This window comes from Poecile atricapillus, chromosome 1 (genome assembly GCF_030490865.1).
Source record: "Poecile atricapillus isolate bPoeAtr1 chromosome 1, bPoeAtr1.hap1, whole genome shotgun sequence".
Classification (NCBI taxonomy): domain Eukaryota; kingdom Metazoa; phylum Chordata; class Aves; order Passeriformes; family Paridae; genus Poecile; species Poecile atricapillus.
Window position 1 is genome coordinate 126,264,739 of NC_081249.1, and position 12,115 is coordinate 126,276,853.

The 12,115-nt window shown below is 63.2% G+C and overlaps 2 protein-coding genes across 2 annotated transcripts; one reads left to right on the plus strand and one right to left on the minus strand.

Moving 5' to 3' along the window:
* Positions 1-558: 558 nt before the first annotated feature.
* MPEG1 (macrophage expressed 1) lies at positions 559-3,226 on the plus strand. The gene has a single exon (XM_058832750.1). The coding sequence runs from the start codon at positions 640-642 to the stop codon at positions 2,794-2,796; it is 2,157 nt and encodes a 718-aa protein (XP_058688733.1). The 5' UTR covers positions 559-639; the 3' UTR covers positions 2,797-3,226.
* A 147-nt stretch (positions 3,227-3,373) lies between these two features.
* DTX4 (deltex E3 ubiquitin ligase 4) lies at positions 3,374-11,645 on the minus strand. The gene is made up of 10 exons (XM_058832765.1): positions 11,254-11,645; positions 8,242-8,956; positions 7,357-7,418; positions 7,071-7,232; positions 6,901-6,962; positions 6,501-6,653; positions 5,667-5,828; positions 5,298-5,387; positions 3,886-5,060; positions 3,374-3,824 (listed from the first exon to the last, which is right to left on the minus strand). Exons 1-9 carry the CDS (start codon positions 11,462-11,464, stop codon positions 4,827-4,829), a joined length of 1,851 nt encoding a protein of 616 aa, XP_058688748.1. The 5' UTR covers positions 11,465-11,645; the 3' UTR covers positions 3,374-3,824; positions 3,886-4,826.
* Positions 11,646-12,115: the final 470 nt, after the last annotated feature.

Sequence of the window (12,115 nt, forward strand, 5' to 3'; positions counted from 1 at the left end):
GTATCCTACAGCTCAAAGCTAGCTTTCATTTCTATTTTGATTCTAGGTTTCATACTTTCAGAATCTTTTGCTAAACAATCATATTCATAAGGTTTCCCTGTTTCATCTTCCCCAACACCTCTGCCTCCATCACAGCTGTCACTTCAGCCTCCTCCCAGGCAGAAGTGTCCTGGAAAGAGGAACTCAGGAACAAAACCAGGGGAAGTGAATCTGTCTGTATGGAAAGAGCCACAGTTTTCACAGCAGAAACTTCCTTAACTGTTTATTCCCCCAAACTTGCAGCACCTGCCCTGTGCTGCTGAAACAGAAGCCCAGCCAGGCACCAGCTGGGCAGAGCTGGATCAGTGTCCTCAGCACCCGTGGCTCAGCATTCCCAAGCAGGAGGTGCTTTCCCCAGCTGGTGACACAGCAGACCCTGGGGGAAGGACAGGAGTGGGGCAGAGGAGGCTGCAGAGGGCCCTAATGTGGGGCAGAGGGAGGGACAGACACCTTCCTGCTCCCCACCCCCTGGTCGTAGTTTCCACTCTGTCATTTGTCACATGCCTCAATTCTCACTTCTCCCTTCCCTTTTGTCAAATCCCTCAGCCAGCTCATTTTCACCGTTCCTGTCCCACCGCTCGGACTGGTGAGGGTCCAACCATGGGCTGGGGGCTCTGGGGGGTCTTGCTCACCTGGCCACTGCTGGCGTGGGTGACAGGGGCTGGGCAGTCCCAGGAACTCTTGTCCTCTTCAGGGTTTGGGGTGTGCAGCAAGAACTTGAATCTCTCACGCCTGGAAGTTCTGCCGGGGGGGGGCTGGGATAACCTCAGGAATTTGGATATGGGCAAAGTCATCAGCCTGGGCTACTCACAGTGCAAGACCACAGAAGATGGATCTTACCTCATCCCAGACGAGATCTTCACTATCCCCCGCAAGCAGAGCAACCTGGACATCAACTCTGAGATCATCGAGTCCTGGAAGGATTACCAGAGCATCACCTCTGCCTCCATCAACCTGGAGCTGTCACTCTTCTCCTCCATCAATGGCAAATTCTCCGATGACTTCTACCGCACCAAGACCCACCACGTGAGAGACCGGGCTGTCACCACTCGGGTGCAAGTCAGGAACCTGGTTTACACTGCCAAGATCGACCCCGAGGCGGCCCTGGACAAGGCCTTCAAGAAGCAGCTGCTGACCATCGCCAGCCACCTGGAGAACAACCAGACCCAGATGGCCGATTTTCTGGCCGAGGTGCTGGTGCTCAACTACGGCACCCACGCCATCACCTCCGTGGATGCGGGAGCCACCTTGGTGCAGGAGGACCAGATCAAGGCTACCTTCCTGAAGGACAGCTGGGCCACACGGAGCACCATCACCGCCTCGGCCGGCGCGGCCTTCCACAGCATCGTCAGTGTGGGAACCAAAGAATCCCTGGACTCCAGCTCTGCCTTCACCAAGCAGTACCTGGAGAACCGCAGCAACTCCAGGGTGGAGAGCATCGGCGGGACCCCCTTTTACCCAGGCATCACCCTGAAGACATGGCAGGAGAGGATTCAGAACCAGCTGGTGGCCCTGGACCGCTCGGGGCTGCCCCTGTACTACTTCATCAAGCCGAGCGCGGTGCCGGAGCTGCCGGCGCCCACGGTGCGGAGGGTGGCCCAGCGCGTGGAGCTTGCCATCCGCCGCTACTACGCCTTCAACACCGCCCCGGGCTGCACCAACGCCTCCTCGCCCAACTTCAACTTCCACGCCAACACCGACGACGGCTCCTGCGAGGGCACCAGGTCCAACTTCACCTTCGGGGGAGTCTTCCAGGAGTGCGTCGGCCTGGGCGGTCCCGACACCGGCGCGCTGTGCCGGGCGCTGGAGCAGAGGAACCCCCTCACCGGGGCCTTCTCCTGTCCCACCACCTACACCCCGGTGCTGCTGGGTGTGCAGGAGCAGGAGGAGGGTCACAGCCACCTGGAGTGCCACAACAAGTGCACCTTGGGCATTTTCTGCCACCGCAAGTGCCAGGACGTCTTCTGGCTCTCCCGGGTGCAGTTCAGCGCCTACTGGTGCGCCGCGAGCGGGCCGGTGGCTCCAAACTCGGGATACCTCTTTGGGGGGCTGTTCAGCACCCACAGCACCAACCCCATCACCAGAGCCCAGTCCTGTCCCTCGGGGTACTTCCCACTGAAGCTCTTCAGCGAGCTCAGAGTCTGCGTGAGCCAGGATTACGAGCAGGGGACCGAGTACGAGGTGCCCTTCGGGGGCTTCTTCAGCTGCCAGGCGGGGAACCCCCTGGCTGGGCAGCACCACGGCACGGCTGAGGACCCCCACGCCAAGGGCTGTCCCCCGGGCTTCAGCCAGCACCTGGCACTCATCAGCGACAGCTGCCAGGTGCAGTTCTGTGTCCAGGCCGGCCGCTTCACTGGGGGCTCGCTGCCGCCCGCCCGCCTGCCCCCCTTCACCCGGCCCCCCGCCAACCTGCCGGCCGTGGACACCCTGCTGGTGCGGGACGGGGACAGCACCTGGGTGAGGGACGGCCAGAGTCACGTGTGGCGGCTGGCACGGCCGGAGGAGATGCAGAACGTGGCCGAAATGGTCAGGGGCCGGGGGCTGTCAGGGGGACAGGTGGCTGGAGTCACCGTGGCCATGCTGGCGGGGCTGGCCACCGTCCTGGGGACAGCCTGGTACGGCCACCGGCGCTACAGGGCCAGGGGGTACCAAGCGCTGGGCACAGGGGACAGCCCGGCCCCCGGCAGCCCCGAGCACAGCACGGTGCTGAGCGTGGGCGAGGGGTACCAGCAAGAGCCGGAGGGGACGGTGCCCTGAGTGCCCCCTCCCCTTGCACCCCAAACCCAAAGGAAAAGGAAGGAGCAGAGGGGCCCCGTGGAGGGTTATTTCCCAAATCCTGCATGCTGCAAGCTGCAACCCCTGTCTCCATGTATATCTATCGGGATAGATATACACACGCATGCAGAGAGGCACGGAGCAGTTTTATTTCAGCCAGCAACTCATCGTGTAGTCAACAGAGCATTAAAAAAAAAAAAAAGAAAAAAAAAGTCACGTTGTGGAAAGACTTACTCACAGTAAGAGCCATCGGGCTGGCACCGCGGAGGGTGGGGAGCTCTCCCCTTTCTCGCCCGGAGGGTTTTGCATAGCTCCAGACAGGCTTTGTCTGCACTGGGGAAAACCCAGGGCGTGCGTGGAGGAGAAATCTCACCGCTGAGAGCCACCCGACCAGGGGCGTGTGCCCGGGGAAAGAGGCTTTCTCCCTTGAGGTAGAAGGTAACAACCCACGCTGAGGGCGGCTGGTGCAAAGGGACATCAGGGGGACTCGCGGTGCCCACAGTGCCCCTGGCTCGCCTGGCCACACAGATGACTGACAGAAGACAACGGAGAGGCCAGGCCGTGCAGGGACCGCCAGAGTCCCCTGCCATCCGCTTTATTGACCCCCAGCCCCTCCACGGGGTGGCCGCGGGGGTGACGGAGCCTCCAGGCCACGGAGAGGAAGAACAGCAATGACAACAGAACGATGCACAGCAGGACGGGCCCCTCCTCCCAGCAGCACGGAGGGCCAGGGACCCCTCAGCACCCGGCACAGGTGGCTCCGAGAGCCCCCATGAATCCCCGGGTTGGGATGGAAGGGACCCCACAGACTCTCTCTCGTTCCTAACCCCTGCCCTGGGCAGGGACACTTTGCACCAGCCCAAGGCTCTCCAAGGCCCAGTCACCCCAGAGGGCTGACAGGGACCCTCAGAGCCTTGGAACACACTTCCCCCACCCCCATCACCCACACTCTCCTACCCACACCACCCTCCTGACCCAGCCCGTGCCAACCCCTCACCAGCCACCTTCCCCTCCAGACCCCCCCCCAAGGCCTCTCCGGGGGCAGGGAGACACTTCCCACCCCACCTGCACCTGGCCCCATGGGGACCCACAAGTGACAGCCCTCCCGTGGGGCAGAGCCCTGTCGGGGTTGGGGGCCCCACAGCCCCTGTCCCAACCCCAAGCACCACTGTGCCCAGCCCCAGCCTGGCTGCAGCACCATGTTCTCCCAGGCTGCCCCCCCAAAATGCCCCGCCTATATGTACATATATACGACAAAACCCCAAAACACGAGGTATATAGAAATTCCAACGTGGGGACGGCCCCATACGAACAGTTCAAGGAACCCACTGCAGGGGGGTGGGATGTCATTGTCCCGCCCCGCACACACTTCCTACCACCCATCAGCCCCTCCCTGGCATGCAGAGGCAAGGGCAGCCCAGACAAGGGGACCCTGCAGGGCACAGCTCAGACACAGCCAAAAGGAGCAGGGGGTGCAGGGCTGGGGGAAACTGAGGCAGCCCAGGGCCCCCCAGCCTCCACAGACACAGGAGACCAGTGGGGAGGTACCGGACAGAACAAACAAACAAACAAACAAACGTCAGAGGGACGAGGCAGAGCAAAGGGGACTCCCGTGGCCCCAGCTCCCACCCCAAGCCAGGTCCCAGCCCCAGGTGGGTGTCAGGGGTGTTGGGTCAGGCTGGGACTGGCACAGATGAGGAGAGAGGGGAGCCTGGCACCCCCCAAGCCCTCAGCACAGTGACAGCAAGGACAGGACACCATCCAGAAGGGTGGCCAAGCCAGCCTGAAGCCCCACAGCTGTGTGTGGGGATGTTCCCGCCCTGCAGGAGTGAAGGGGACGTCCAAAAGGACCTTCTCCGACATTCCCAGCCAGCCTGGGGCACTGCATGGCTGCCACTGGGAGCAGGGGGCTCCAGGTGTGCCCTGAAAAGCCCCCAGGCAGGTATCTCCAGCAGCTTTATCCTGGTGGGTGCCGGCACAGGCAACCCTTTCCTTGCCTCCTCGCCACGGTCTCAGTCCTTCTCCTGCGCCAGGCTCTCCTCCGTGATGCCCTGGGCTGCCAGCTCAGCCAGGACATTGTCCAGGTAGTTGATGTCGGGGTAGCCGTGGCCAGTGAGGTTGGAGCCGAACTCTGTTTTGTGGTGGATCTCATTCCAGATCACCGTGTCCGACTCGCCCGTGGTGCTGGAGGTTCCGATGGCGAAGATCAGCCGCCGGTCCCAGGCCACCAGCAGCAACTTCAGTACCTGTGGGGCCAGGAATGGGGCGGGCAGCAAAGCAGGGTAGCATGGGCAGCCCACAGGCAAGCCCTGCTGGAGCATCCCAGCCCAGCCTCCTGCCCCAGCCAAAACAGGGGGACCAGGCTGCCCAGCCTGCAAGGGAAGGTCACAGGGCTCCTGCTGGATGCGATGTGGGGAAAACTCACGTTCCCCTGCTTAAGCCATGTTTGCCTTTCCCACCCTGACACGTCTCAGCCAGCTCACCTTCCTGCCCTTCTCACTGTCTGGCAGGTAGCAGTGCCGGGGAAAGCCACGGGCCGTGAAGCTCTTCCCAGGGTTTGGATGCTCTGGTCCCTACAATGTGGGAAGTGGGAGAAGAAAACCATACTGGAGCTCAAAAGGATGTTCTGGGCACAGGGCAACCCCCCAAGCCTCGTTGGGCACTAATGGCCACCATCCTCCCACCACCAAGGAGACAGGGACAGCACTTCCATGGAGATACACCCCAGACTTCCCACAACATCCTTATGGACAAGCAGCTCCTGAGTCAAGACATGAGCTGTAGCGGGACCTGGGGGTGATACAGCAGTGACAAGGGCCACCAGCCCCTCCCCAGGTGCCCCCCCAGCCCACCTGCACCCCCGGAGGGATGTTGTAGATGATGCGGATGGTTTTGCAGTCGGCGTGGCCGGGCAGCGCGTGGGGAATGATGTGATATTCCATCTTCCCAGGAGGCTGCGTCCCTGTCTTCACCCCATAGATGGTTTTACAGGTGGGACACTGCAGACTCCCATCCTGAGAGTGGAAAAAGGGTGACACAGTGAAACCATTATCTCCAGCACCGAGCCACGCCAGGCACTGAGTCCTTGAGCAGCACTGAACGCTGCTTTAATCGGGAAAAACATCACTTCAAAAACTCTCAGGAACCTAGGATAGGGCTGAGAGAATTCACTACCCAACTCCAACCAAAAACCTGAGCTCTGTGTTTCTCTTCCACACCAGTTTTCCAGTCCTCCCTGCTTTCCCTAGCTCTGAATTGGTGGCTTGTTTTCCTTTGTTTTTTCAAAGAGGGAAATACAATACATATTGAAAATCTCCAAACAGTGCATTTTCCAGGGAATGTCAAGCACGAGGGTTATTGGAAAAAACCCTCCTGTGGCTGGAGAAGCACTGCCTGGCACCAAATTCCAGGTAGCTCTGCTCAAACATGCAGGGATCAAAGTCCACTCCGTCAAGGAAAACAAGCGCATAAAACCAGGCATAGTGGGGGGGAAACACACCCACACAACTCTGAGTTCTCATTTAGCAACCCCCAAGTGCTTGCTGCTGATAAAAATTTAACTCTGAGTCAGGGTGGGAGCTGAGAGCCCTCCAGGGCAGCCAGGCTGCAGTTCTGTCCCATGGAGAGCTCATGGAGCTCAGCAGAGGCAGCTGAGCCGGAGGTCCCCCGGGGCCGCAGCCTCTCACCTTGTTGCCGTTGTTGTACATGGCCACCAGGCAGTGGAGGTGAAAGACGTGGCTGCACTTGACCAGCTTCCCCACGAGGTCAGGCTTGACAGCCGGCTGGGGCCCCTTGTAGCCAGAGGGGGCAGAGAGCCGCTCCATGCAGATAGTGCAGTCCTGTGCCGGAGGGGAGGACAGGAATCAGAGGGATGGATGCTGATGGGCTGCCCGGCTCTCACCCAGGGACCTGCAGGGGCTGTGCATGCAGTCCCCTCTTTTTTGGGGACAGGGCAGAGCCACACAGGGCACTGGGATATCCCTGCACGTGGCACTGCGTGTGTCCCCAGCCGCTCATCCCAGGGCAAAGCTCATCCCAGGGCAAAGCTCATCCCAGGACACTCGGGCACAGCCCCGCCGCTCGCACCTCATCGGGCGGATGCCGCACCTTCTGCAGGTACTTCTTCAGCACCTCCTCCGGGGTTTTACCTGCAGGAGAGCGAGAGTCAAAGGATGGGACAAACCCACTGCCAGGGGCAGCAGAAGGGACGGGGGGCACAGGGGAACCAGAAGGGCAGGAGGGACAGTCTCTCTTACCTTTCTTGGCCTGTTTCTTGGTGGTCTTGCGGCAGGAGTGGGAGATGCCGGGGATGGACTGGATCTCACTCTTGCTGACGGGTGGGGGGTGCAGCACCAGCTTGGGGGGCCGGGTCAGGCACACGGGCAGCCCGGCCGCACTCATGAGGATCCCCGTGATCCCTGCACAAGGAGGTAACAAATGGCACTGAGCAAAACCAGCAACACCCCAAACCTCAGATGCTCTCCAAAACCTGCCCCACTGGGGCTGTTTGTCCCCCCACACCTACTGCAGCCCCATCCTCACCTGCCAGTGCTGGGTTGACAGGGCTGGAGCCAGTGAGGTTCTTCACAGGAACGGTGGGGACCCTGAGGGGAGCCAGCAGACACCAGGTCAGGACAGGCAGGAGGCACCCACATCCCCACAGGGCCCAGGGGCCACACAACAGTTGCCTGAGCAACTGCACAGGCCCTGGCTGGAAAGAGAGAATCCCCCGATGGGGCAATGTGCCCCCCCTGCCCCACCACCGCCTTTTCTCTGGTGCTTTAGAAACCCTGACTGCATCTCCATTCATGGCCCCTTTTTGTCACAGCTCCCCGGGCCAGTCTGTTGTTTCTTTTCCTCTTTTCTCCTACAGCCACGTCACAGTTCTTTTCCCCCCTCCCCTTGGGGCTCTCTTCCATGGGAAAGTTTCCCGGCAGGTCAGGAGCGAAGGGAAGGGGGAGGATGGAGAGGGAGAGGAAAGGGGCCAGGCTGTGACAGAAGGCTGATGGCAGTGCCAGACAAAGGGGAGAAACAGGCCCATTAAATGTCCACCCCATCACAAAAAAACGTTTTTGGAGGGTGGGGGTCTGGAGGGACCCCTTCTCATGGGGCCTGAATGGCTTTTCTTTGGGCCTTTTGCAGTCCCCCACCCAACCCCTGACTCCAAGAGAAAGAGCAGCCTCAGCCTCTTCATTGAGATGCAGGAGCCACCCCATCCCTACTCTGGTCCCCAGGCACCTGCAGGGAAGGCGAGGGGCCCAGCAGAACCCACTACCCTCCACAGGAGGCTGGGGACCACCGAGGTGTCTCCCACCACTCCCAGGGATGACAGACCCCTGCAGTGGGGGCTGCAGCCCCTCTGTGCCCTGGGCAGGGGGAAAAGCCTGTGCTGTCCCCTTCTCCGCCCAAGCAGCCTGTGGGACTCACCCGGAGGCGATGAGCACGCGGGACTGGGCGATGGCCAGGCGCTGCAGGTGGCTGCGGTTCAGGGTGCCGAGGCTGGGCCGGGAGCCTTTGCCGCTGCCCACGCCAGGGGGACTGCCAGAGGCACTGGCCGAGCTCAGGGCGGGCGTGCTGGCCGCCTGCCGCCGGCCCCCCTGCGCCGCCAGCGGCTTCAGCGAGCTGCGCACCACGGCCACGCCGTCGGGCGCCTTCGGCCCTGCCGCGGGCAGCGGGGGCTTCGGGGCGGCCGGCGGTGCGGGGGCGGCTTTGCGGGGCTGCAGGGTGGAGGTGCCGGGGCCGGCGGCGGCTTTGACGCTCATGACCAGGAGGCACTGGGGACAGGTGCAGGCAGGGACCGGCGGGGCCGCCGCTGCCCCGGGGCTGGCCGGCCACGACTGCGACTTGGGCAGGGTGCCCGACACCAGCGGGTAGACCATGTCGAGGCGGCGGCGGACGCGGCGCTTGCGCTGGGTCTGCCGGTTGATCTGGCCCATGGTGGCGAAGTCGATGACATAGCAGAAGCCGATGGCGCTCAGGTCCACCCAGGGGTGCTGTTTCTCGTAGGCGCGCTGGATGGTGATGCCCACGTCCATGTCGTAGGGCGTCCACGTCCCGCTGTCATTCTCCCACTCCCAGACGACTCCCTTGCCCGGCGCCGAGGACGGGTCGTAGTAGCTGCGCCGGACGGGCCGGATGGTGCCTGAGGGAGGGCGACAGATGCTGTCAGAGCCTGGCGCCAGCACTGTGGCAGGCAGCAAAACCACCCCAACCTGCCCCACCGGTGCCGTTCCATGCGGGGACAGCATGGCTTTCCGGCTCTGCTGCTGTCCCGCCCTGCCAGGGGACTGGTGTGCCTCAGTTTCCCCAGAGGGCAGGGAGCCCCACAGCCTGGGGGTGCAACCCTAGTGCAACTGGGCTGAAGGGAAGGGCAGATTTCACTCCCACTGGCCCACAGGCCCAGCACAGAGCCACTCAGCCCTGATGAGGAAACACAGAACCACAGGCTTGGCTGCTCCAGCCTGCTCCCAGGGACCTCCCGCGGGAGCCTGATGAAACCAGGCATTAGGGCACCCGAGTCCTGCAGTGCCTGTCTCCCTCCCAGCTCTGGGCTGGAACAGGTAAATAAAAGCTTTGAGAGGCAGCTCCGAGCCCCCAGCAGTGACACACACAGGCCTCACGCACATAGGGGAGCGGGGCTCGTGCCAGCCCCACCATATGCAGCTGCCAAACCAGCCTGCAATGAATATCCCAACTGTGGCACAGGGAAAATCCTCGTGAGGCCAAGCTAAGGAGTTCGAGCGGGGCCCTGCGCCCGGCTCCCGCTGCCCCATCAGCAAACATTAGGAGTGGGACGAGAGCACAAAGCACCAAGGCTTTGTGCCTTGCATCCTTATTTTGCCTAGGCGTTTCCTTTCCCACCACTCCCAGTCAACTAGGACGCATTCGAAGCAAGGACACAAATTTTGGAAACTCCTACAATGAGGAGAAAGCCGTCCTCTTTGGGATGTCTCCCAGCAGGGCAGGGCAGGCTGTGCTGGCTCCCAGGGTCCCATCCTGAGCGTGTCACTAACGCCCAGAAGTGTCTGGTAACAGGTGGTACAAGCACCACTGCCTCCAGGTCCTTCTGCAGAACCCCATGGCTCAGCCCAGCGTGAGGAATAAGAAAGCACTCTAAGAGAAGCAATAACAAGTCTGCTGCTTCGGCTTTTCACCACGTGTCCTGCAAAGCCTCCAAGAATTTCAGTCCCTTCTCACCCCCACCTCTCCGCGGAGAGCAGCCGCCACCGCAGGTCCCGCAGGGACACGAGTGGGATAAGAAGGAGAAGGTGTTTATCAGCACCCTGCTAAAGGGGCATGGGGTGCAGCTACACCCCAGCCAAGCCAAGCCACCTGCCCTGACCTGCCAAGGGGTACCCGGGGCAGAAAAGCCGAGGGGAGCGGGGCAGTGATTTATCCTAATCCGGCGGCAGCATGCGGCATCTGGCGGTCCCCAGGCAGCAGTGTGGGAATGCTGTGTGTTCCCCCAACCCCGCGCCGCCAGCCGGCCTCCCATTCAACAGGGGAAGAAAGGGAACAATAGCTATTCAGGGCCTGCCAGGGTCGCGACCCCCCCAAATCAGAGCTGTTTAATGACCCAAAATACCAACATCCCCAGCAACCCAGGGAGAGACAGAACAATCTCCCTTTCAGTCCTCCACCCTGGGCAACAATAGCCCTCAGAACCTGGCCCCCAGCCACCCTGCTCGCAGAGGTTCCTTGTCCCCACACCCACGGGCAGGGGAGGGTCGCCGCCAGCCCCCAGGGCTTCTGGAGAAAGAGGGACAAAGGAGGGTGTCTGGCACTGTGCTGCACCCCAGGCACAAAGCACGCTGGCCATCACGGGGGTGCTGGGGGGTCACAACCCCCCACGCCAATGCCCTGCCACGGGTGATTGTGCCCCACATCCCTGACAACCCCAGGAGGTGGGGGACGGACAACTCCATCACGCTGGGGACCCACGCACCTGCCCGTGCCCTCCCTGAGCATCCCTCCACCTGCTTATGTCCCTGCCCGGGGGCTGCCATCCCCCAGGGCAGGATCTGTCACCCAAGTGCCATTCAGCTCTAGGTCGATGGAGGCTCAGAGCGGGCTCAGAAGTAGCCGGGCACGGCCCTGGGAAGGGTGTGCAGGAGACGGGCTCTCCTGAAGGGAGAAGGAAAGGCCACGGGGTGGGCGCAACAGGGCCCGGGGCGCTGCAGCAGCGAGGAGGGCGGGCAGCCACGACCCCCGGCGGGGGGACCAGGGATGCGTGGGCAGGACCGGGCAGCGAGGGCAGGGCGAGGACCTGGGGATCAGGTGGGAGAACATCGGGCGAGCTGGCATCGCGGCCGGTCGGAGCGGGATGGGGCACGGCGGGGCCCGGCGGCGCCGCTCGGTGCAGCCCCGGAGCGGAGGACACCGGGAGCCCCCGCCCGCCCGCCCGCCCGCCCTGCCGGCCGGGCCGCGGGGCCGACTCACCGGTGTCCTGGCGGAACTGGTGCATGGACTGCAGGTCGATGATGTAGGGCGCCAGGCGGCTGTCGGCCTGGCCCAGCACCACGCTGCCGCCCGCCCGCGGCCCGGCGCGGGCCACCGCCTCGATGTGGTGGCTGACGGCCGGGCTGTAGGGCCGCCAGCGCCCGTGCTCGTTCAGCCATTCCCACACCACCACGGCCGAGGCCAGCAGCATGGCTCCGCCGCCCCGGCCGCGGCCCCGGCTGGCTGCGCCGCTGCCGCCCGCCCCGGCGGCTCTCGCATGCTCGGCGCGGCGCAGGGCTCTGCCCGCCCCCGCCCGGGGCCGGAGCCGCGCACGGCCGGGCCGCCCCTCGCCCCTGCGCGCACCCGCGGCGCCGCTCCCGGCCCGCTCCGCCCGGCCCCGCCCGCACCGAGCGCCCCGGGCCGGGGGCGGGACCGCGCACGTCACCGCGCCCCGCCCCGGTGGCACCGAGCGACCCGCGGCGGGCGAGGAAGCCGTGCTGCCTCTGTCCCTGTACCCCCATCCTGCACCCCGGCGCCTCCCACTGTCCCCGTATCCCTGTCCTGCACCCCGGGTCCCCACTGTCCCCGTATCCCCTGTACCCCCATCCTGCTCCCCTGGGAACACTCCCAATGTCCCTGTACTCCCACCCTGTGGCCCGAAAGACTCGCCCCGTACCCCATAGCAGGTGAGCCCCTGGTGTGCACCCATGCTTGTGGGGATCCCCCAGTCCCTGCCTGCCAGCAATGGGGAAACTGCTCCATCTGCTGTGACACAGAAATGTGCTCCAAGAGCTTCTTCAGGAAGCTGTCCCCTGAGCTGCCCTTGCCTGTGGCCCATGACATACAAAAAATGGTTTCAAAG

What these genes read in the sequence shown, in the direction of transcription:
- MPEG1 (XM_058832750.1), top strand. Translation starts at nt 640, where the DNA reads ATGGGCTGGGGGCTCTGGGGGGTCTTGCTCACCTGGCCACTGCTGGCG.
- DTX4 (XM_058832765.1), bottom strand. Translation starts at nt 11,464, where the DNA reads ATGCTGCTGGCCTCGGCCGTGGTGGTGTGGGAATGGCTGAACGAGCAC. An exon ending in CCAGTTCCGCCAGGACACCG is followed by an intron (nt 8,957 to 11,253) that starts GTGAGTCGGCCC and finishes GCCCTCCCTCAG; the next exon opens with GCACCATCCGGCCCGTCCGG. An exon ending in TGCGGCATCCGCCCGATGAG is followed by an intron (nt 6,654 to 6,900) that starts GTGCGAGCGGCG and finishes CCTCCGGCACAG; the next exon opens with GACTGCACTATCTGCATGGA.